The sequence below is a fragment of the Eublepharis macularius genome, chromosome 4, assembly GCF_028583425.1.
Source record: "Eublepharis macularius isolate TG4126 chromosome 4, MPM_Emac_v1.0, whole genome shotgun sequence".
Lineage (NCBI taxonomy): Eukaryota > Metazoa > Chordata > Lepidosauria > Squamata > Eublepharidae > Eublepharis > Eublepharis macularius.
In genome coordinates this window covers 68,609,945-68,632,339 of record NC_072793.1, presented here as the reverse complement: position 1 = coordinate 68,632,339, position 22,395 = coordinate 68,609,945, and the positions used below count along the sequence as shown (strand labels likewise).

At 43.7% G+C, this 22,395-nt stretch overlaps 1 protein-coding gene across 1 annotated transcript; it reads right to left on the bottom strand.

Annotated features, from left to right (window-relative positions):
• Positions 1–2,913: 2,913 nt before the first annotated feature.
• On the bottom strand, positions 2,914–21,080 carry SPRY4 (sprouty RTK signaling antagonist 4). The gene is made up of 2 exons (XM_054977635.1): positions 20,901–21,080; positions 2,914–5,789 (listed from the first exon to the last, which is right to left on the bottom strand). The coding sequence occupies exon 2, from the start codon at positions 5,740–5,742 to the stop codon at positions 4,852–4,854; it is 891 nt and encodes a 296-aa protein (XP_054833610.1). The 5' UTR covers positions 5,743–5,789; positions 20,901–21,080; the 3' UTR covers positions 2,914–4,851.
• Between the last annotated feature and the right edge of the window lie 1,315 nt (positions 21,081–22,395).

Sequence of the window (22,395 nt, the reverse complement as noted above, 5' to 3'; positions counted from 1 at the left end):
ATACAAGAAAAACTTCTGTGGTAATTTTTTTCAGTTGAAGGGAAATGTAAAGAAGGGAACCTTGACCAGTTTTTGGAGAAATGGAATAAAAACAAACCTGGCATGCCCAGTGCTACAAGAGACATTTACAGTGTGCGGGAGGGAGGCACGGAGAGAAATTTTAAAGCAATGAGAGTTTCAGAGAAGCAAAAAGGCTACATGTTGCATTATACCCTGTCCTCATTCCGAATCCTCACTGCAGTTCTTCTCAGTTTAATAGTACAGCGAACCTCTTGGAGACAAGTGATAGATGGCAGATTTTCTGTATTTCCTTGGTTGATGGAATAGAAATATATTCCTTCATTAGTCTGTTTTTTCTTTTGCTTAGGTGATGGAAGGTAAAAAAATGAAGGCAGGGTTCAGGACAAGTTGAACACCCAGAAGGACAGGCCTGTTTCCTAATACCCCATTCTGTGATTTCACCATTTTCTTTGGTGCCTCAGAGCAGACCAGGTTACTTTTTGATCTTTTGTAATGACTTTCCTTCAGAGCACAACCTACCCTGGCCCACTGGGAAAGCTGAGGATTTGCAAGAGCCCTGTTACCCTTTGGCTCAATTTAAATGCATGTGACTATGTTATAGTAATACTCTGAATCTAAAGAGAGGTAATTTGGGACAGGGTACATGTACCTTAAAAGTAGAAGACAGGCAGGGGTGGGGGAGGAAAGGGTAAAAGAAACAGTGTGCTAGCAAACAAAGGCCCTCTGAAAACCTAGCAGCCAAGACCCTCTAAAGAAACAGTGTCATGTTGTCCAGGCTCTTCTTGAGCTGGACTAACCCAGAATCCTTTCAATGCACTGCAAGAAACTTGACAACTTTGTTGCTAGGCCTCAGGCAAAGAGCCGGAGAAACATGCCGCCTGATTGCTACACCAGAGGGGGCCTGGAAACTAGGACTTTCATTTTGCTACATTTGCAAACAGCTGTTTGAATGCTTGATGGCCTTTCTAGCATATGATCAGGTTGGCACCAATAGGATCTACCACTTGCATCAGATTGGCACTGATATATATATATATAATATACTATTTAACTTTTAAAAATCCATACAGAAATTTAAATGTTGGCAGCTATGTACAATAAAAAGAAGAGGCCCCGTTTCATCAGAAGGTATTTTAAGAACTATAGGAATGTTCTGGGCGGATATTGGCACAGGCCAATCCATTAGTTTGTTGATCTTCTGGGGACAACCAAACCCTAGAAGCTGTAATTGCTTCATCAATGCTCTTCAGTGCTCACAAGAACACATGATTCAGTAAAGCTGACAGGTAAGCGCATGGTTACCGTTTGTGCTTACAACAACAAGCATCGGACTTCCAGCCTGTTTATATTCTCAGAACATGGTTTATCTTCCCTTGAAGATTACAATGATTTATACATTCAACAGTATTTTGGCTAAGACTCTCCTTCTTCCTTTCCACTTACTCATTGCATGGCTCCCTCAAGTTTGTGCAAGAATATAGATACAACATACTGCATATAACCCACAAGGAACTTAAAAAGCACTCCCCACTGAAATGAATGGGAGTGGCACCAGAGCATGCTTATTATTCTCCCTTTCACTCCAGTGGGCAGAAAGTGTTCTCAGTGGATCGTGGCCATTGTGTCCATGGTAAGGCAAATCTACACAATTCAGTATCTGGCAACACAGATGATGTATCCCTTTTTCTGTGAAACACTATTTACATTACCAACAAGTATTATAAATATAAAAAGGAAGATTAAAAATATTTCCCAATCAATAAATATATACAGTTTAAAAAAACAAAACGAAGTCAGCTGCTACAAGAAAATGCAAACACATATCTCCCTCCTCCCATTAAAAAAAGACAGCTCCTCCCTGCTGGTAAAGTTTTGGCTTTTTAATTGCAAACAAGTTAATGTAATTTCTAGAGACCACAAAATGGGTTTGCCAACTGCTTGCTGAATTAAAGCAGGAAAGTTGTCAGTCAGGCTGTGCAGTAATCCTAAATCAAACCAGCAGTCTTAAGATCTGCTTTTTTGAAACAGATAACCTCTTCATTTGACTTGTTATATTACCCAATATCGATGAGGTTGTTGACAGAAAGAAGTTAATCCACTTGACGGGAATGCAGTATTGATGGATGTATAAAGGTTAATTCTTTTCTCTCCTCCTGACAGACAGAACTTTAAAAGGCAAGGAGATTGGAAAAAACTGCATCTATTTGACTGCAACCCTGCTACTCTATGGATATTTTAAATAACAAAAACTGAAACCATTTGTAACAAATATGTACCTAGGCCTCCTACAAGAACTTAGCATTAGAAGCAATTCTGCTGTGTAGAAATTCTTCTGGGTTTATGACAGACTGTTGTTCTATAGACGTAGGGTTGCCAGGTCTCCTGGGACCCAAACTGAGGGATGGGGAGGGGTCATGGGAGACATATGGGGGGGAACTTACATCCCCTCCGGAGGACTTCTTCATTGTGTGAGGAATAATGTCATTCCCGGAGGGACAAGGAAGTCTTTCAGAGTGTGCAGGAGCGTGCTCCAGAGCTCCCAGGCCCATTCCCTCACCTTCTACCCCTGCTGGTCAGGTAAGCAGTGGCAAGGGATGGAGGCTGGGAGTGGGGGATCCTCTGCCCCCACTGGGGGAATGGGATCCCCAGGGCTTTTTTTCTGGGAAAAGAGGTGGTGGAACTTAAGACCGCACAGTGTTGTCACTTTGGGTCAGCTGGAACAAGGGGGGAGTTTTTTAAAGTTTGAATTGCCTTCGGTGAAAATGGTCACATGGCTGGTGGCTCTGCCCCCTGATCTCCAGACAGAGGGGAGTTTAGATTGCCCTCCATGCCACTCAGCAATCTAAACTCCCCTCTGTCTAGAGACCAGGGGGCGGGGCCACCAGCCATGTGACCATTTTTAAGAGGTGTCGGAACTCTGTTCCACTGCGTTCCAGCTGAAAAAAAGCCCTGGGGATCCCTATATAGAGAAGACAAAAGTTGAGCAAAAGCAATAAAAGGGAGCATTTAAATACTCTGACCGAATGACATTGTGCCAATATGTTTTTCATGGAACCTGAGTTGCACTGATATTGGTTTAAAAAGAAAAACTTACACATTTTGTACAGCTTACGTTGATTCTGCTAGTGCGCAGTGGAGGATGGAGAAAACAATTTCTTGGTTCAGCAGATACTTATGTGTAGCTTAATGTGGTTAAGTTTTGAACTGTTACAATTCAATGTGCAAATGTTAGTAAGGGTGGTGCCTTGACATATATACCTTGGTATTGACTTTAGCAAATTCTTGTTTGTGTGAACAACATGCCATTTAATCATGTAACAGAATTTATTGAGGCAAACGTGTACACTCAGAATTCACCAAATACTAAATGGGCCAAATAGCTCAAGGACTCCTGTCGGTGGGAATTACACTGAACAAATCTGGCTTTGGCTTCAAGTCTTTTTAGGTTCTTGGGAATCAAAGCTTTGCATTGCAGTTGCCATCCCGCTTCCTTTGGAGTAGTCTTACTAGAGTCAGTAGAACATCTCCATAAATGGTTGCAAGCTTGAGACGACTGCAAATATAACTTACATTCACCCGGGTTTGATTCCTCACTCCTCCACCTGAAGCCAGATGGGAGACCTTGGGTCAGTCCCAGTTTCTCAGACCCCCCACCCACAACACAGGGTGATTGTTGTGAAGATAATAATAACGTACTTTGTAAACTGCTCTGAGTGGGCATTAAGGTGTCCTGAAGGGCAGTATATAAATCAAATGTTATTGTTATTATTATTATTCTCCACCACCAGCCCTCATATTTAGTAAAAGAAAACATGGTTAGACATTACTTCAAGGGTGGGGATAGAAAATGGATACACGTGCATTTTGCAAATGTCCACACTTTCAGCTTAATGTCTACACAGAGCCTACAGAAATGTACATAAAATTCTCTGTATGATCTAGAATTGCACAGAGAGCTCTATGCGCAAACAGTCAAACACATATAAGATTCTGGGAAGACATTACAGTGAAGATGTAGAAGTTGAGAGCAAAGGGATTGATGCTGTACGTCCTCGCCTCCTGCTTTCCAAGTAATGTTGGTCAGAATAGTTCTTCTACATGCCATGCAATTTTTTTTTTAAAAAGAACGAATAAGATGTGTTTGAATGAAAAGGCTGGTAGGATTGCCAGCTTTCAACTAGCTATGCCTGTAACTGAGACCTGACCTGTAGCAATCAGCAGAAAAGCTCCCTCTGCCGGTGTCTCCATCACACCAAGCTCTGCTCAAGGCAGAGCTGAAAGGGACTGTTAATCAAAAACAGTACTAGGAATTTACAGACAACCACTTTTGTATAAAGGGAGGTGGGGAAGAGAAGAGACAGCAGGCAACTGCTCCTCTTAAATGTGTTTTAGAAAGTTAACCTTTTACTGATAACAGTCTCCAAGTAATAAATAAAAGACGGGGAAAAGGTCCCTGTCGAGAACTGGGCAGCCTTCAAGAAATAACAATGTTGCTGAAGCTACAGATGTACCTGCTGAACCTGTCTGTTAATTATTGTTGTGGTATGTCACCTCAGCAAACACTACGAACCACAACAGTAGTAGACCCCAAGCTGTTCTGTGTGGCCAGTTTCTGCCTTCACACTACAAACAATGAAGAAGCCTCTTTCTGCACTCTGTTTCCACAGCCCTGAATAATTCGAAGTGCTTCAGGTCCAGGAAAGAGGGTGTCTTTTTTTTCTTTCTTTGTAGAAAGCAAAAGGCTGACACATTTTTCATGCTCAACACAGGTTATGAAACTCCTTCCTGTAGTTTTTCTACACTCCCCACCCCCACCCCTCTCTCCAGAAATCAAAACGGCTTCTCCGGTCTGCTGCCAACTTTCCCTTCAGGAGACGTTTTACAAATCACACTGTTTGTATTTTTACACCGACATCCAGGCCGACTCACTTGGTCATAGCATCGCTGTGACAGTTTCACACAGCCAGTCGCAGGCAGATAGCACAGCAAACATGGCAAAACCAGAGAAAGGGCGCTCATGAAAGACCAACGGGCACAGCAGTTTGAATGAGAGCAGGAACAGGGGTGGTCTGCACAGGAACCTTCGTCGTCCTCATTGGTACAGTGGTAGAAGATGCCCTTCACCAAGCACATGCAGGTGGAGTAATTGACCAGGTTCTGAGCTGAGCAGAGGCACTCTTGGTTGCAGACCCAGCAAGAGGGCAAAGTCCTTGGCAGGGCACATTCCTTGCACTTGCATTTTCCACAGGCTTCACACAGCAAAAAGTGCTTGTCCAACTCCAGAGAAGTGGGGCCCTTGAGATCTAGCGGCTTGCAGTTAACCACTTTGGGCTGTGTCCGGACAGCTCTTGGGGAGGACTGGTCTGTCACTGGTGCTGGCACCATGTGATCCAAAAGCCTTTGATCTGAAGATGTGCTGCTGCTGCTACTAATAGAACTGGGTCGCCCACTGAAAGAAATCCATGGGTGGGTGATGTCCTGCTCACATCTTGGTGGGTGAGTGGGTTCGTGGTGAGCCCTAGAATATTTCTGAGCAGCCAACTGGGCCAGGGTGGGGCTGTCAATGTAGTCATTCTCAATGTGTGTGGTCTTCATTTGGTCAATTGGCAGAATGGTCAGCGGATGCTGAAGTCTGCCATAGGGGATACGGCTGTCCAAGAGCGGCTGCACCATGGTGGAATTGGGGACCACAGTAATGTTGTGAGGCATTCGAGGCTCCATTGCTGGGGCTGTTTCTTCAGCACTGGGAAACCCTCCTTTTAAGTGTCCTAAAAGAGAGATTGAGAGAAAGAGGGGAAAGCAGAACAGTTCAAATGTTAGTGGTTGCTGTCATGATCATTCCAATAAAGCCCCAGTGGTTCAGTGGTTCAGCTACAGATCAGCACTCTGCTATTCAAATCCCACTACTGCCATGAGCTCAGCAGGTAGCCTTGGTTAAGCACCTTCTCTCTGCCCAGCTCCCCAGCTGTATTGTCAGGATAATAATCACACTAACTTGTTCACCGCTCTGAATGGGGCATTAATCCGTCTAGAAGAGCAGTATATAAACACAGTTGTTGTTGTTACTGTTGTTTTGCCTGTTGTGTCAGAGATGACAATGGAGCCAGCTGCAGTATAACTTTTTTTTGCAATTAACATGCATTATGACGGCCTTCCCAAAGACACCTATGATCTTGACCTCTAGGTGGGCACAAGCCTCTGCCTGGTAAGTTGTTAGAAATAATGAACAAGAAAAGAGATGTAGTGGAGAAATGCCGATACACATGTTCATGCTGACTCCTTCTCACGCATTCATACACATTGTAATAAATCCCCACTTTCTTTCTTTTAATGGCAACAGAAAGGGTGGACGCCAAGTTCAAGCCTTTGAGCGACTGGCCTACATTCAAACACTTTCATAAACAAGCAATTCAGTTCAGTCCAGCCCCGCCCCCCTCCAATTGATCACAGCAACCAAAATTTAGATTCTTAAAAGCAGCTGATAGAGCATAAGATTCTGGCAGGGAAGGTACTTTTTCAATAAATATAAAGTCATTTGCCCATGGAACTTCACATTTCCCCCAATCAACAAGCAGGCAGGTCCTCCTGACACAGGACTTGCTTGTGACACTGCAGTATGGCATGCAGCAGCCTCACAGGGTCATTTCAGGTCAGGAAAAGTGTGATCTTGCCCTTTCCCCCCACAGCATGGTTGCAATCAAAATTGGCCCCCTGCATACCAACAGTTTACAAGGGAGAAAAAAAAATTGAAACCCCATGGTTTGGCTGTAAGTCTATTGCTGAAGATGAATTTACAAAAATCAGAGCAGGAAGTATCAGCTTCAGTTCTCTTCAGAAGGCAGAGACTAAATACATGAAAGGCTTCCCATTGTTTGTTCTATGGCCATTTGTGTGCTAACCTGGAACACTGCTGCTTACCTGGTGGAAGACTGCCTTTGCCTATGCATCTAACCGAAGAGTGTGTGTGTGTGTGGGGGGGGGGAGAGACTCTAGGCTTATCATTACAATTCCAGTCTACTAATGGCCTTACAGTAGAGTAACATTGAACAGGATTGCACTGTAAATGCACAATGGCCCTATTTGCATGATTCTTTTCCTTGAAGAAAAGTGGGGAAGTTTGTATGAAGTAGTTGGGAAAATGAGTGGTATGACTTATGCATATCAAAGTAGGGCTAGTATACACTCAACTGTAAGAACAGCAGTATCCACCCCCCCTTACCCCCAACATAAGCAATGGAAACAGGCCTTAAACAGGTTCCCCAGGAGGAACCTGGAGGGACAAACTGCGCTGTGCTTATTGTTTGCTAACAGATTATGGCAGTGCACATTAGCATTTTTTTTAAAAAAATGTTGTTTCAAGGTACTCTTCTGCAGATGATTGAAGCCTCATATCCTTGTTTGTCAGTGATTGTATCCCCATGTTAATTTACCACAGCAAAGAGCACACCTCTACCTGTCTGATCAGAATCCAAGTCCATGATGGACTTCAGAGATAGCACCCCAGTCGGATAGGCAGGGATTGAACATTTTGCTTAGTGAGGGCCTCAGACCTCCTCAAACTTACAGACTTGGGCTTTCTTCAGGAGGGGTGTGGGGCATTTCTTTTCCTTTCCCACAAAGCCCCCTTTCCCTGCTTTTCTATGGCCCTCTTTTACTGGAGCTGCTTGTAGAGTTGTTGGCAGAAAGAAAAGAGACAGGATTGAATCCCAGTCCTGCTGAAATCATCAAGGTATCGCAGAGGATGGGTGGGGACTGGTGAATCTAAGCTTGAAGAAATCTAGGTTTTTGCAGTATATGTGGCTTTTAATTTCTGAGAGCTTGTGGAACTGATGCTGCAAAGAGCTGACTGGAAAGATCTGCAAACTGGGAGCAGTTTGCCAGCGCAGCACAATTAGTCCCCTCCTCATATGCAACCTCAAGGGCTCAAAATAGCCTGTGTCCCTGTGGGAAATGGGAAATTCAGGCCCACTGGTATCTCTGTAAGAACTGACTGCTGCTAGCTACAGATTCTGTTTAATAAGTATTTCTCTTCCTCTTGGCTACATTAATGAGCAACAGAGCAGGCTTTTTAAAAACGTGACTGCAAGAGGGAGACATTTTGGGGACAAAATCTTGAGGGTGATGCTAGCAGTGGAAGTGGTAAATTGATGGGATGAGGAAACATGTTTTGTCTGGCTAACAGAAAGAGTTGAGGGTTTCAGTGGGTCATGACAAGCTCATGGTGAGTGCCTTAGGATGTGGAGTTGCACCTGAAGATGAAGTTTCAGTGCTTAGTTTGGGGGAGAGTACGAGAGTTGCCCTCAATTCTACTTATATAGATTACTGATTCTAGCTATATACATCATCACATCTCTATCTCCATTTCCTAACTTGAGAAATAGGAATACTGAGAATTATTCATTAATTAAACATATACTTTGCTTTACCAGAAAGCAATAACTTAGAAGCAGCTTCCTCAAATTTCTAGATAGCTCATTGGGAGAAGAAACTGGCATTAATGCTCAATTTTAACTCACACAAATGCACTGGACACAATCCCTGTTTCTTGAAGTACAAACAAGAAAGCAAGCAAGCCAGCAAAACCCCTTAATGGTCACATTGATAGTTTTCAGCAGGTTCTCTCGTCATATGTAGACTCTACACTTCTGCATACGAATGCACATCTGACGCAAAGTTGCTCAGGTGGTGCACTGGAGTAATGCCACAGAGCAGATAGGGAATGTGTAAAAACAGACTTTAGTGACAAAGCTGAAGAATCAGAGCTGAGGGCACAAGATCCTTTAAACATTCAGAGTATTTTCATCCAAACACCAAGCAGCATAATATTTGGTTTAAATGCTGTTTACTGGCTGACCCATCTATTGCTAGTCTCTAATTTCATTGGAAGAGTGCAATTTATACTGGAGTCCATCCAGAGATTCAACTGTAGTGTAGGACATGAAACCACAGGAAGCAACTAAACTTAAATCAAAGAACGGAAACAACTTGGTTCAAATTTAGAGAGTACACATTGTTTTCTGGTAGAGCTGCCACTTCCTCACCATGACCTTTATATTATTTATTAATTATATTTTTCAAAGATCAATTTAAAGAAGCAGTGGACCAAAGAACATTCCTGGTTAAACTTAAGAAGAGAGTGTGTTGACATTCATGGAAGCAGAGACGATTAAAGGAAGATAAATATCACTTTGTGTATGAAAATTTAGACGTGTGCACAGGGAAAATGAATCTGGTATTAAATGATGCCCAGGGAAAAAGAGGAAATAACTCAAAACTGTGAAATAGATGGGATATATTACTGCTAAGTTAAGTGTTTTGCAGAGCCATCCTAAGCAGATTTGCACCCTCCTAAGTCCACTTAAGTCAATTCGCGTAGAAGAGTATAACTCTGTTTAGGATTGCACTGCCAGGCATCTTTTGTTTTAAAGAAAGAACTCAGCACTCTCCCTATGAAATCAATGAGACTTAAGTGATTCATTTCGGATGAATTGTGCTGAGTGGGACAAGATTCACCTTTTCTAGACAGAACAAGCCCAGTTTCCTCCTCTGTCCATAATGTCCTGACAAATGTATTGCTACCTCTTGCCTATTCGATTTAACGATTTATCTTGCACTCCCCCCATCCCCAGGCAGGTTGGACACCTCTAATTTTTTAGAAAAGTACAGCAGGAAAGTTATACTGATTTAAACGTTAATGTCCTGCTTTAAGAGAAAACTGCTATGAGAAGGGGAGGGGATGTCCACACTCAGTGCCAAACGAATCTGTGCTGAGCATAGCCAGTTTCTACTGGTAGAACCAGCTTCTCCTGAACAATTCTGAGCAGGGAATTATATGTCAGTACAGATTATGACAGAGAGAGGGCACTATGGAGAGGGCACCGTCATAGTGGCTTAACTGCTTGGACAGATAAAACGGGTTTTATGCAGTTGTAAGTATCATCAATGTTCTTGTACGGATATGTAGAAGAGGATTGTACAGAACAAAGAATAAAATAAGTTTTATCGTGATCAAAAATTCAGTAATAACCGAGTACAGCATTTTTGGTCCAATGATGTGAAGGTCACCATCAGTCTGAAGTGAGAAGTGGCTCAAGTAGAATTGGCTCAGCACTGTTTGGCAAGTCTGGGCTCAGGAACTCCATTCCTAGCTAGTACAGACTGTACATAACTCTTCTTGGTCATCTCACAGTATATTAGAATTAGGGTTACCAACCTCCAGGAGAGGCCTGGAGTGCTTCCAGAATTATCAGAATCTTCAGTCCACAGAATTCAATTCCACATCAGAGGGTGGCCTCCTTGGCATCACATCCTTGCTGAAATTCCTTTCCTCCCCAAAATCCACTCTCCCCAGACTCTGCCAAATCTCCAGGAGTTTCCCTGCTCAGAGTTGGCAACCCTAAATGGAACTTAGCTCTGGATGAGCACTAATCCATCCAGAAGAGTAGTATATAAATGCACTTTATTACATGCTTTATGCCAGTCTAAGAATGGGATAAAAGATATTTGTAGTCTACAGTTAAATAAATTCTAGTATCTTTTCTCTTTAGGGTAAAGAAAGATTTTTAAACCATTCTTTGACATTTGCTCATTCTTTGTTTCAGTATTATTCTTTTCCTTCTTAAAAAAAGTTTCATTGAAGCTGGGAATTTAAAAAGCCTGCAATCCATATGAAAACTCGAAAGTATCCTCAATTATTTAATAAGCACACAAACTCACACCCATAATAAACAATCAAAACCTCATTGTCAATAAGGATGGATTTAGGGAAGTTTAACATTAGGATCTTTAAACAAACAAAAATGCAAAGTATTTACTGAAGGTCAGAAAACACTAGCCAGCATATAAGAGCTTAATTGCTTGGCTGGATCATAAACAGGAGAACTCAGCTTTAAGGTTTAGAGATTAGGGTTTTATTTTTTGTTGAAAAGCTGGATCTGTTGATAGAGTTAGATAAAGGAAACCATCAAGAAGGCCCACCATTCATCCATCATGAAACCACCAAAGCAGACTTGAAAAAAATCTGCCTTTCACCAGAACATAAAATACATTTTAATTCAGTGCGTCTGGACGGCACGTAAGTTTGTGGCCAATAAGACTATTGCAGTTATGTTCATTTACTACCACAATGAATCAGTCTAAAAACACAGCCATCCAAGAGCAGAACATTACCACCAGGTACATGCCCGCCCCCCAGGTATAAGTACAAAACTAGGACAGAAAAACAACATTCCAGATAAGGAAACTTTGTTTATATAGATGTGTTCAACTTCATATAGTAGTAGTAGTAGTAGTAGTAGTAGTAGTAGTAGTAGTAAACATATAGTATATGAATCTCAGACCTACACTGAATGAGAGCTTTATGCTGTGCCCAATAGCCAGGTTTGAATCCTATTCAGTAGATTTGATAATAATAGCTTTGATTCCTGTTTGCTGAGTACCTTTTTTAAAGAGCCTGTGCAACGGTGAGGAGAAAGTGGAGAAATCTTGGATTTGCTCCTCAAAACAGGGTGAATATTATGAACATGCTTCCACTGGCTGTCAGAAGTAGAGACGGGCACGAACCGCATTACGAACTTCAAAAACCCATGAAATTGGCGATCGCACGATCGCGAACCGGCGGTTCGTGATTGTCCACAGCCAACGAACCAGCATTCAGGAGAGGCCTGGTTCGGTGCGTTCGGCCACGGTTCAGGAAGCCAGACACTCAGGTGCCAGCAATCAATTCCCCTGGCAACGGAACCAGGGGAATGCCTGATCTCTGTCTGCGCTCCTTCTGTCACCCTGGAAACCCAAATGGAAGCCCAGCTTCCCTTGATTGGCAAAAATTCCTTCCAACCACGGAGCTGTAAAGCGGTTACAAGTTTGGAGAAGACACCCAGGGGAGGGAGGGGGAAGGGGGTGTTCTGTAGCCACGGGCACTCCAATCTCATCCCTGCAAACCCTGACAGGCGGCTCTGATGGCCAAACACAGACCTCCTGCGTTGTTCAATGGGACCTGTGCTTATAAATAGCCGTGGGCTCCCAGGCTGGGTTTCACTTTCAGTGAGCAGGGGAGTGGGACAGAGCTCTTGCTTGCCACTTGCTAGCCTTTGGGGGGAGAGACTGAGAGTATAATTCAGCTTGGATTTTTGTGGGAGTTTCCTGGGGGCCTTGGATTGGAGAGGGTATAACTCCAAGATCACTTTTGCAATCTTGTCCAAACTTGGGTAAGGGCTGTAGGAGAGCTTGCAAAAAACTCCCCGGGAACATGGGCTCTCTAAGTGCCACGGGGGCCGTTCCGCACCCCACGAACCGCAAACCGGTTCGGCAATGGAAAATGTTTGTTGCGGTTCGTGATCTTGGGATCGTCGTTGGCACCGAACTGCGAACCACTGGTTCATTAAATTTTTTTAGTTCGTGCCCATGTCTAGTCAGAAGCCAACACAAGGGAAGAGAAGGTGCTGCCTAAACCCTAGAGATATCAGTGTCCACAATTTGCCTCCAGACATTCTAAATGCCCTCCTAAGCTATGTGCTAATGCTGCATGTTTGAAATGGCTGGAGGGGGTGGAGAACTGCCTACTGACTCTCCCCTGCAACATCCACCTATCTTGTTTGCCACAGTTAAATTTTCCCCTTCACACAGCAACTGTCACTTGAGAAAATCTCTAGACTCTGTTCAAGAAGGTGTATGCCATTGCCCCCGTTATCTACATAATGCATTGTTTACTGGTTACATTTGTGTTCCATCCACCCCTCTAACTGTTCTGAGTGTGGAAATGTCTCCCAGCTGAATAAAGGCTGGCCCCATGCTTGCTTAGTTTCAGAGTACCTTTAAGAGACACAACATCCACATTTGAAGAGGAAATTACACTCATCTGAAACATTAGATCCTCTCATTCCATGCAGCATATAAAAAGAGGCATTTTTATACCGTGTGCTTCAGCCTCAGTTCAAAGAACTTGGCTTTATGCAAAATTTACAAGCCTTGGCCTACTGTAAAGGTAAACATTTGTATGCTGATATGTTGTCACAGCATGATGATTTAACACCTTTTGCAAGTCCTCGGTGTTTTAGGAGCTCTGAGCCTGAAAAAGGGATTCTAGGTTTTAAGGTATGCCACAGAAAAAAAAAGGAAAACAGAAGAGTATCCGTTCTAGGTACATATCTTGTACTTCTAGCAGATCCCAGGGAGGCTGTGGAAAGCGTGAACTGGTGCCTGGAGACACTTTAGAGATGGATGTAGGCTAATAAGGTGAAACTTAATCCTGACAAAATAGAGGTGCTAATGATGGGTGGAAGGACTGATCCAGGAGTTGAGGTGTTTTCTGTTCTGGATGGGGTTGTACCTCATGGAAAGGAACAGGTTTGTAGCTTGGGGGTACTACTGGACCAGGCTCCTGTTGGATAAGCAGGTGGCAGTTGTGGTCAGAGATGCCTTTCATCAACTTTGGCTGGTGAGCAAGCTGCAGTGCAGCCTTTCCTCAGCAAAAAGAGATCTTGCCATGGTTATACATTCCCATCTAAATTAGACTATTCCAATGCACTGTATGTGGAGCTGCCCTTGAGGAGTGTACAGAAGTTACAGATGGTATAGAATGCTGCAGCTAGAATGCTGACTGGAGTGGCTCATAGGGACCACATCACTTTAAGTCTTATTCCACCTTACACTGGCTCCCAGTTTGCTTCAAGGTGCTGGTATTGACCTTTAAAGCGCTATATGGCTCGGGACCAACATACCTTAAGGACTCCCTATTCCCATATGAACCTAGTCAACTGCTAGTCATCTTCAGGGGCCCTTCTTTGGGTGCCCTCATTATTTGAGGCTAGAAAGAGCCTTCTCAGTCATGGCACCAAAATTATGGACATCCTTCCCCAGGAGCATCAACTGTCTCCCTCTATCATTGTCTTCTGCCAGTAAGTGAAGACTTACCTGTTCAGTCTGGTGTTCCCTCACTGACCCTTCCAGTGTATGCATGTTGTTAAAATTTTGTATATTATGTATTTTATATATATTTTAAAAGTGTGCTTTAATGTTTCATTGTTTCATTGTTCACTCCCATGGGAGAGGTGGCATAAAAATATTTTAAATAAATAAATATTTTTAATATTTAAAGCATGGCACGAAGGCATATCTGATGTACCACAATATATAAAAGGCATTTCATTGGCCCATGCAGTGTGGCAATACATTTGGCTGTTAGTACTTATGACTTTATATACATTGGTATATTGGTAGAACGCAGGGGGAAAGGTGTCTATTTATCTGATGTCAACAGCTGCCATCAAATTCACTAGTTTCTTGTGATATGATGGCATATCTTGGATGGTCAGCATAATTTGGAGACTGCCACCTAGACTTCATAATTCCCTTCAAGGCTGGGATTGAATACACTATGGCATTAATGAACATTAAGCACAAAGTTTTAGAGATGAGGAATAATAATCTAGAGTAGTTTTGTAGCTTCTACAGTTTTACTCAGTCCACAAGTGCGCTGCCCATGATAACGTTACTCATTACAGTGACACTTTAAATTAAGGGTACAAAATGAGAAAAATAACAATCAACATGTATGCCAGGTGAGGAAATGGATAGATCATCCCTACTGGGCTATTCAATGAGTTTCAACACTGGTGACCAAAGTATCCTTCTGGACCATGAAGCTGAGGTAGGACGAGAAGATAATATGTTCCGATGATTCCAGTCTCACCTGGAGGGCCGGGTTCAGGAGGTAATACTAGGAAACTGCTTTTCTTCTCCATAGTCTGGGGTCTCACAAAATTCCCTTGTCTCTCTGCTACTTAAGATCTATAGAATACTGCAAGGAAAGGTTGTCAGACATACTGTTGATTAGGAGTTCAACCAATCGGGCAGGTAGGGTTTGGCCTGCTATGGATGGGTTTTCTCCCTGAAGGCTCAGTTGTATAGTTTTGGTGCCCCTCCATTCAGTAATGTTCCTGAATGCCCAGGGTGTGATTGTGAACATGAGTACCTTTTACCAAATTAGGACAATATACCAGCTTTCCTGGAGAAGTCTGATCTGGTCACAGTTATACGTGCCTTGTGGCTTCCAGACTGGACGACAATACGCTGTCTTGGAAAAGTTCTCATTTGGTGCAGAAGGCAGCTGGCCCACCATTGACAGAAATAAGTACTCTTATTACTCCAGTTTTTCTGGATTCCAATTGGTTTCTGGACCCATTTCAGAATCTTAAGTAGTTTGTGCAGGTTACTTCTCCAAAACGAACCCACTTGAATATATAGGCCAGTTCCAGAACACATATGCAGTATACTACCACAATCAGAGACTTGGGGGATGATAGCCAATAGGCCATCTCAGAGACCGCATAAAGTTTGGAACTCCCTTCACCAGAATGTACATTTGGTCTCCTGCAGTTTAAGTTTCATAAAACAAACTGGAGGTAGTATAGAAGATATTCTGTTATTGTTTTGCTTTGGTACTTGCAGATACTAGATTCAGGCTATAACAGCTTTCTGTTATCTTACCTGCTGCTCTATATTTTATTTAATATATGTGTTTTAACTTCTCATTGTGTAAGCCATTTTCAGAGTGCTACCAACACAAACAGATAAACAGAAATGGATTGTTAACAGAACTGATTCTTATCTTCCAAAAGAATCCATGATGTATATAATCCACTTGCAAGGAAGGAAGTTGTTTTTAAGCCACGGGTCCATTTTTAAATACGTGCTTTATCCCGGCCCCATCTCTGGCTTATATGGCACGAGGACCTACATTTCAGCAGCAAGAGGCAGCTCACAAGGGCATGGGAAGGACATCTCTCTGCACTGGATTTCTCTAGAGAATTTAGGTCACCTGCTGTTTCCCCAGCCTCCCCAAACTGTGTTAATAAGATAGCGATCAACTCTTGCACAATGTACTCTTTACATTTGTATGAGAATGAAATCTTTACATTTGTTATCCTGATCTTCAAAAAAAGAGTATTAACTGCCAGAATACTAACTGAATAGCCAAACCTCAGTGAAAAAAAGACAATGTTCATGGAAAGACAATGGTGCAAGCCATCAGGCGCCAATGCCATGGGGCCTTCACTCACTTCACATGGGTCTTGCACAGAATCTCATTGAAACAGAGTGAGTCTGTGCAATAACTATTATCAGTGTGGTATAGTGGTTAGTGTTGGACTAGGATCTGGGAGGTCTGAATCCTCACTCAGCTATGGAAGCTTCCTGGGTGACCTTGTTGCAGTCATACCCTCTCAGCCTGACCTACCTCACAGAGCTGTTGTGATGATAAAATAAAGGAAAAGCGAATGATGTAAGTCCTTTGGGTTCCCATTGGAGAAAAAGGTGGGATATAAATGAGGTAAATAGGTAGATGGTGATCCGTAGTTGCTTTACAGTAATTACTTTAAGAGGACTATCAAAATAAAGTTATGCCAATGCCCAAGACATGCTTATGTTGTGTTTCACTATTTCTTCAACTCTGTATTGGATTCTTGCTAATGCTATGTCTTTGTAAACTTGTGTTTATTTACCCTATGGCATTGTTTATGGAAATACCCTTGATACTGACTGTACTAATCTCACAGTGTGTAATCCGTCTTGAGTCTCAGTGAGAAAGGCAGACTATAAATGACAAATAAAATAAATAGGACTACCAATACTGCTAGTGAAATCAGCTCATAGAACATGCATTAACATTGATGGACATTTATAATTGAAAATTGGTTCTCTTTACAAAGGGAACACTGTACCTATATTTATTGGGCAGTTTTTGAACCAAGAGATGACCAGCAAGATCAAGCACTTTTATGGCAAGAAATTAATAGGATTCTTTTTTAAAAGCAGCAAACTTCCCAGATAGATCGAACAGTGTTCAGAGACAGGATGAAATATACCAAAGGTGTGATGATTTCTAGTAAAGTGTGCTAGGGTCTCAAACAAACTGACTATTCTTCTTTAACAAGTGGCCTATGTTGCGTAGCTGCTTGTGGCTTGATCCAACCATCCATTCCTTAAACAAACAGGAGAAAACCTGAAAGAATGTCTCAGACATGTTCACTTGTAATAGTGCCTTGTCATCAATAAAAAACCCTCATCAATTCAAGGTAGCTCTCTTTTCCTCAACTGGTCTGAATTGTCATTGCCAAGTTTCACCAAAATGGGGCTTCATTTATTAAAGTGCCATCACCTTAGGTAAGCTGAGACATAGGTACTGGAAGAGGGTTACAGACAGAAACCAGGTATTGCAACAACTATTCTCCTGACCCCTCTTCTTTCTTTTCCAATGCGATCATATTCCCACTTGAAATAAATCCGGGTGTATTTTCTTATTATTTCATTGTAAGGAGTCTGCACAATGAATAAGACTTTTGGCCAAGAAATATTCCAGCCAAAATATATAATGCATGACTTAGCCAAAGTTTGGTTCTTCCAAGACCCATTGATTTCCAATGTGAGAGTTAAGCATGAGCTTAATTTTAGAATAGCTTTAAAAATGATGTCAGCAATAGGTAGCTTAGAAGCCTTTAGGTTAACCTCCCCAGAAAGAACTGGACAAGAAAGAGAGCTGGAACTTTCAGCTAATGTCAAATAGTTTGGAACTTCAACTGCTCTTGTTGAATGTCCCAGAGAATTCTGGCATGAATTGCAAGGAAATAAGAAAGTATTCATTCCTCTTGAACAAAGCAACTTCTGGAAACAAGCAAAGAAATGGGGAAAGAAGCCGAAGAGAAGCACTTGCTTTTTGAGCAGACTCAGAGTGAATTTTTAAAAAATGCAATAAGGAAAACAGGAGGCAGCTTAGCTTTCAAATGTTAAACAGAGGTCAAGCAATTGTCATGCAATACACAAATACCAGGTTAAGAGGAGGCTATAGCAGGTTCACGTTAGGGAAAAAAACCCTTGAACAAACTGGTGCCACCTCCATTTCTTGAATGGCTCCTGACTACCATCCCCCGCCCATGAAACTTTTAGGAAGCAAAGCAGGAGGGCTGCCAGGCTCCACAGAGTTTCCAGTCAAGTATCTGACAGAAATATAGGATTTCCTTGCCACTTACACCTCTGCTAATTTTACCCTGGTGCCAAGAGAACCCAAAATGTCACCATGGAAGTATAAAGGAACCTATGGGTTCCTACTGGAAGAAAGGCACACTTGCTGGGACAGGTATCAGCCCTAGCCTCACTAGGGCAGGACCACAAGGACAGGAGCTTGAGAAGCAAACCTTGACTAGAATGAGAGAGATGCAGAATGCTGGGGGGGGATCACTGCACAGGGAAGTCTGAAGAGCACCAGAAAGATTTTGGAGCTCATCTTCCTGAAGGACAAAACCAAAGAGAATCTCTTGAAGGGACCAAGCCAAAAGTAGGAAGTGAACGATTGTTAGCAAGAACCAAATTACATGTAAGCACTGCAGGCAAAGCCGGGAAGGAAAAGCCAGCATCCCCCTTCACAACCTTCAAGAGCATTAGAAGACTAGGCAACAAACAGGGCATGCTTAGAATCCCAGCAGGTGTACATTAAAAGATTTGTTTCCAACCCACATTCTGTCTTTGTAGGTTTGAAGGGCATCCCACAGTTAAGCAAATGGGTTTCAGATTTCTTCATCAACCATCCCGGTCTTTTTAAACCCTATGAAGTCAAGGGACTTATGTCCAACAGCCTTGAATTTGGAGCTGAACAGATAAGTGGGGCTACAATCATCACCTGTCCCTGAGGAGAAGTCATACAGGTGTTTAAGGACAGGTCGAGAAATGAGAGTTGTGAAATTCTAAAGCAGGGACCTTAGACCAGGAGGACTATTGCATTCTTTTTGGAAGTTCAAGATGTTGAAACTTCTTTATACATGAAAGACTTCCAGCTCTCTCTGGGAACTACGATTTGTCCAATAGATACCAAATGTACTTAATTGCAATGTAACAAACATCTGAATTTTCATGAATGCTCTGTGTTAGCGATTAAGCTGTCAAAGTATTTCTAAGGACCCCTTCTAAGACATTGGATTGAGAGGGATTTACTTCTGAGGAAGCATGTTTCTAACTGCCACAAGCTCCCATCTGTCAAAAGAGAGAACCACAGCAAGCATTTGGTAAATGGTGTTCTCCGAACTTCTAATGAAGTGGATGTTCAGTTTGTGGCCAGGCTTGAAAATAACAAAGACATCTTTGGAGAACAGAACTGAGCAGGCTTCTGCAACCATTTTATGATGCCTGAAAAATTGTTTCTAAAGATAAACAGAGTTTGTCATGAATATTTCTGCTTTACACTTGAAAACAAAAAAGATTAACTGCAGTCCATTTTCTGGGGAAATATTTTTTTAAGGTGGCTTGCTAGATTACAGCGGCCAAGAAAGCAGCACATTTCTCAAAGGTTCCAATCAGATGAGCGGAGTGGCTTCCCCCTCTCTCATTCCTGCTTATAGGGTGGGTACAAGCGGGGTGGTGGAAGGAAGCCAGTTGGAGTATCAGTTGGGTCCAGTGGCACAAGTTTACAGCACTCTTTTTTTTAAATCAAGGAAGTTGGGTTAAATATTGATCCTGCTGGTGTGGGTGGAGGAGTGCTCTCAAACCAAGCTGAAATCTGCAAACAGTTTACCTGCATTGGATCTGAACTCATTAACAGAGGCGAGAAAAACCCAAACTGCATTTGAGAAAGAACCTAATTTAAATAAGGTAGGTATTTTCAACCCTGAAGGAAGGCTGGAAAATCACCTGTAAACATTTCCTTCAGGTAAACCTTCCTTCAGGGTAACACCTGGGGATTGAGGGTGAAGTCCCAGGCCCTTTGGGAAGGTTAGATTGCAGCTCGTCGGCAGCCCCATGCATGCTCTCCTCTCAAGGAAGAAAGGGGAGCCAGAGATTGATTCTGACGCCCTCCTTTTCTTCCCCGCAAGATCTTGGCCGGGCCCGTTTGCAGGTCTTCTGACCAGATCTTCGCCTCTGCCATTTCCTGTGGGCGAAGGCAGGTGGTGGAGATCTCTTGGAGGGTTCTAGGCTGCGCTTCGCATGGCTGTGACGCCACGGCTGGTTCCAGGCCCACGCAAGCCCCCTTCCCTCTAATCTGTGCTACGCAATAGGCAGAGAAGGCCCCAGCCACATCCATTTCTCCCCCCCCCCTCTCCACGTTTGCAGCGCTCAGGTACAGTAAGACCTTGGCGCACCCAACCTGCGCAGTTCGATTCCAGCACAGACGCCAGCCCCGCTTATCTGGAAGTTCAAAGCCGGAGGAGGCGAACCCCACAAGGGAGGGGGGGGGGGCGGGTACAGAAGGGGGGGTTAGAAAAAGAGAAGGAAGCGGCAATGCGGGATAGTTACATGGGATCAAATGTAAAGAGCAAAGGTCATGCGGCAAGGCGCTGACACTCCGAGCGGCTCGCCTCTCAAGTGCCCTATTATGGACAAGGCTTCGGGAGCCACTTCAGGCTAACGAGGCAGACCGAAAGCACCGCGAAAGGAGGCAGATCAGTTTTCAGGCTCTCGGGTCCAGCTCGGTGTGCCAGTACGGAGGCGCGCGAGGTGGAATCCGCCGCTTTCCCACAAGGACAGCGAGACCCCGAAGGGGGGAAACTCCTCGGCCACCGACAAAGTGCTTCGCTAAGAACGAAATAACCAAGCCAGGTCCAAACTGCAAATCTGTGCCGCACCGTCCTAACGCCAAACGTAGATCTGAAGGAGACGGACGCGATCGCACGGACCCCCAAAGCCAAACTGCCCACCGGTTGTGAGCAGCACACAAAATAATTTTTAAAGCGCTTTACGTGCGTGGGTTTATAGGGAATGATCCACGCCTCTCGCACAGAAGGTCAGGACAAGACATCCAGAAAGGGAACAAATTGTTCCACCTTCCCAAGAAGGGCTTTCTTTTTCTTTCACCCGCTCGTTGTATATTTAACCGCAAAGATTAATTTCCCACTTACTTTAAATAATCCAGCCAAGATCATCTCTCAAAAGGCGAGTTAATCCTAAATCCGAGACGGATCACGAGCTGTACCTGCAAGGGGGGGCGGGAATTGGCACGAAACACCCCTCGGTTCTCAGCGAACGACCTACAAGTGCTGCGCTGTCAGCAGCAGCCGTCGCTTCGCTTCGCTATTGCAACAACTGCTGCCTGGGAAAATGGCTATTTTATGAATGGGAGGGAAAGAGCCTCTTGTGCGCATGCCCGTCTTTGCAATTGTATGAATGGGTGGGCTCTGGAGTTTCAAAGCGCATGCTCCTCTCTCATTTATGAATGGGGGCCGGAAGGGAACTTGTTGCAAGTTAAGGATGGATGTAGGGTTTTTTTTTAATGAATGAAAGGCGGCAGCTGCAGCCAGCTGCGCATGCACCATACACCCCCAGCCTTGGGCTGAAGGTAAAACAAACTGCAGTAGAGGGAGGGAGTGGTTGTACAGTTCAGAGAGAAACCCTGACGTGACGGAAGAATGTTGTTTGTTTCTAATAGAGTAAAATCCTGGGGATGACCGGTCTCGCTAATGATTAAGGGCTGGGCTGAGCGTGCGATGGGCGCGTGGGGGAGATGTCGCATGCGGCTGATGAATGCTGCTTCCGATCTCTCCTGGTTGTTTCTTGCAGCTGCTAGGTTCGACCCGCCGCCCCTCTCTCTCGTAGGCTGGCTAGTCCCGCGTGCAGTCCTGACAGCTCGCAGCTCGGCCCCTTCTCCCTGCAGTCAGCTACAGCCAGGGACAGTCAAGGGCGCTCTCTGCCATGCCTCGAGCGTTTGCCCTTTCAAGTGCAAACAAGGCATTATGGAGGGTTGATCCGACGCTGCCAGTTTCCAGCGGGGTCCTGACAAGGAGGGTGGGGCGCTCATTCCTCTCCCCCGGCTGATTCTGATGTGCTGATTTTGGACTGCGTATTTCCCATTGTATCTGAAGAAGTGATCTATGACTCAGGAAAGCTCATCTCGAAATAAATATTGTTAGTCTTTAAGGTGCTACCGGATTTCAGTTTGGTTTTTTTTACAATAAACTAACAGGGCTCCTCACTGAGACTTCCAGAGACCTGCTTAGTGACTCTGGAGACACTTGGAATTCCTTTAGTTTTTATGTTATGTTTTTTCTTCTCCAGTTAACATTTATCCTTCCAGTCCCTTGAAGCACAGCAGAAATCTTTTCAGTTTAGCAGTTAGGGATCTTTTTTTTTTTTGCTTGGGGACTAGGGTGTCTTTTGCTTAAGGGAAGTGCTTGGTATGACTCTTGTTCATGTTCAAAGCTGCCTGCCTTCTATGGCAGGGAGAGAGATGAAGGGTGTGTGTGTGTGGGGGGGGAACTGTGGTCAGGGCTTAATGATAAGGGCTCAGCTCCGGAGCCTGTTTCCAAAACCATGCTCTAAGCAAAGAGTGCCCCCGAGCATGTTTTCTCAATGTAGTGGACCAGTGGTGGACCAGGCACAGGCAGGTGCCCTCATGAA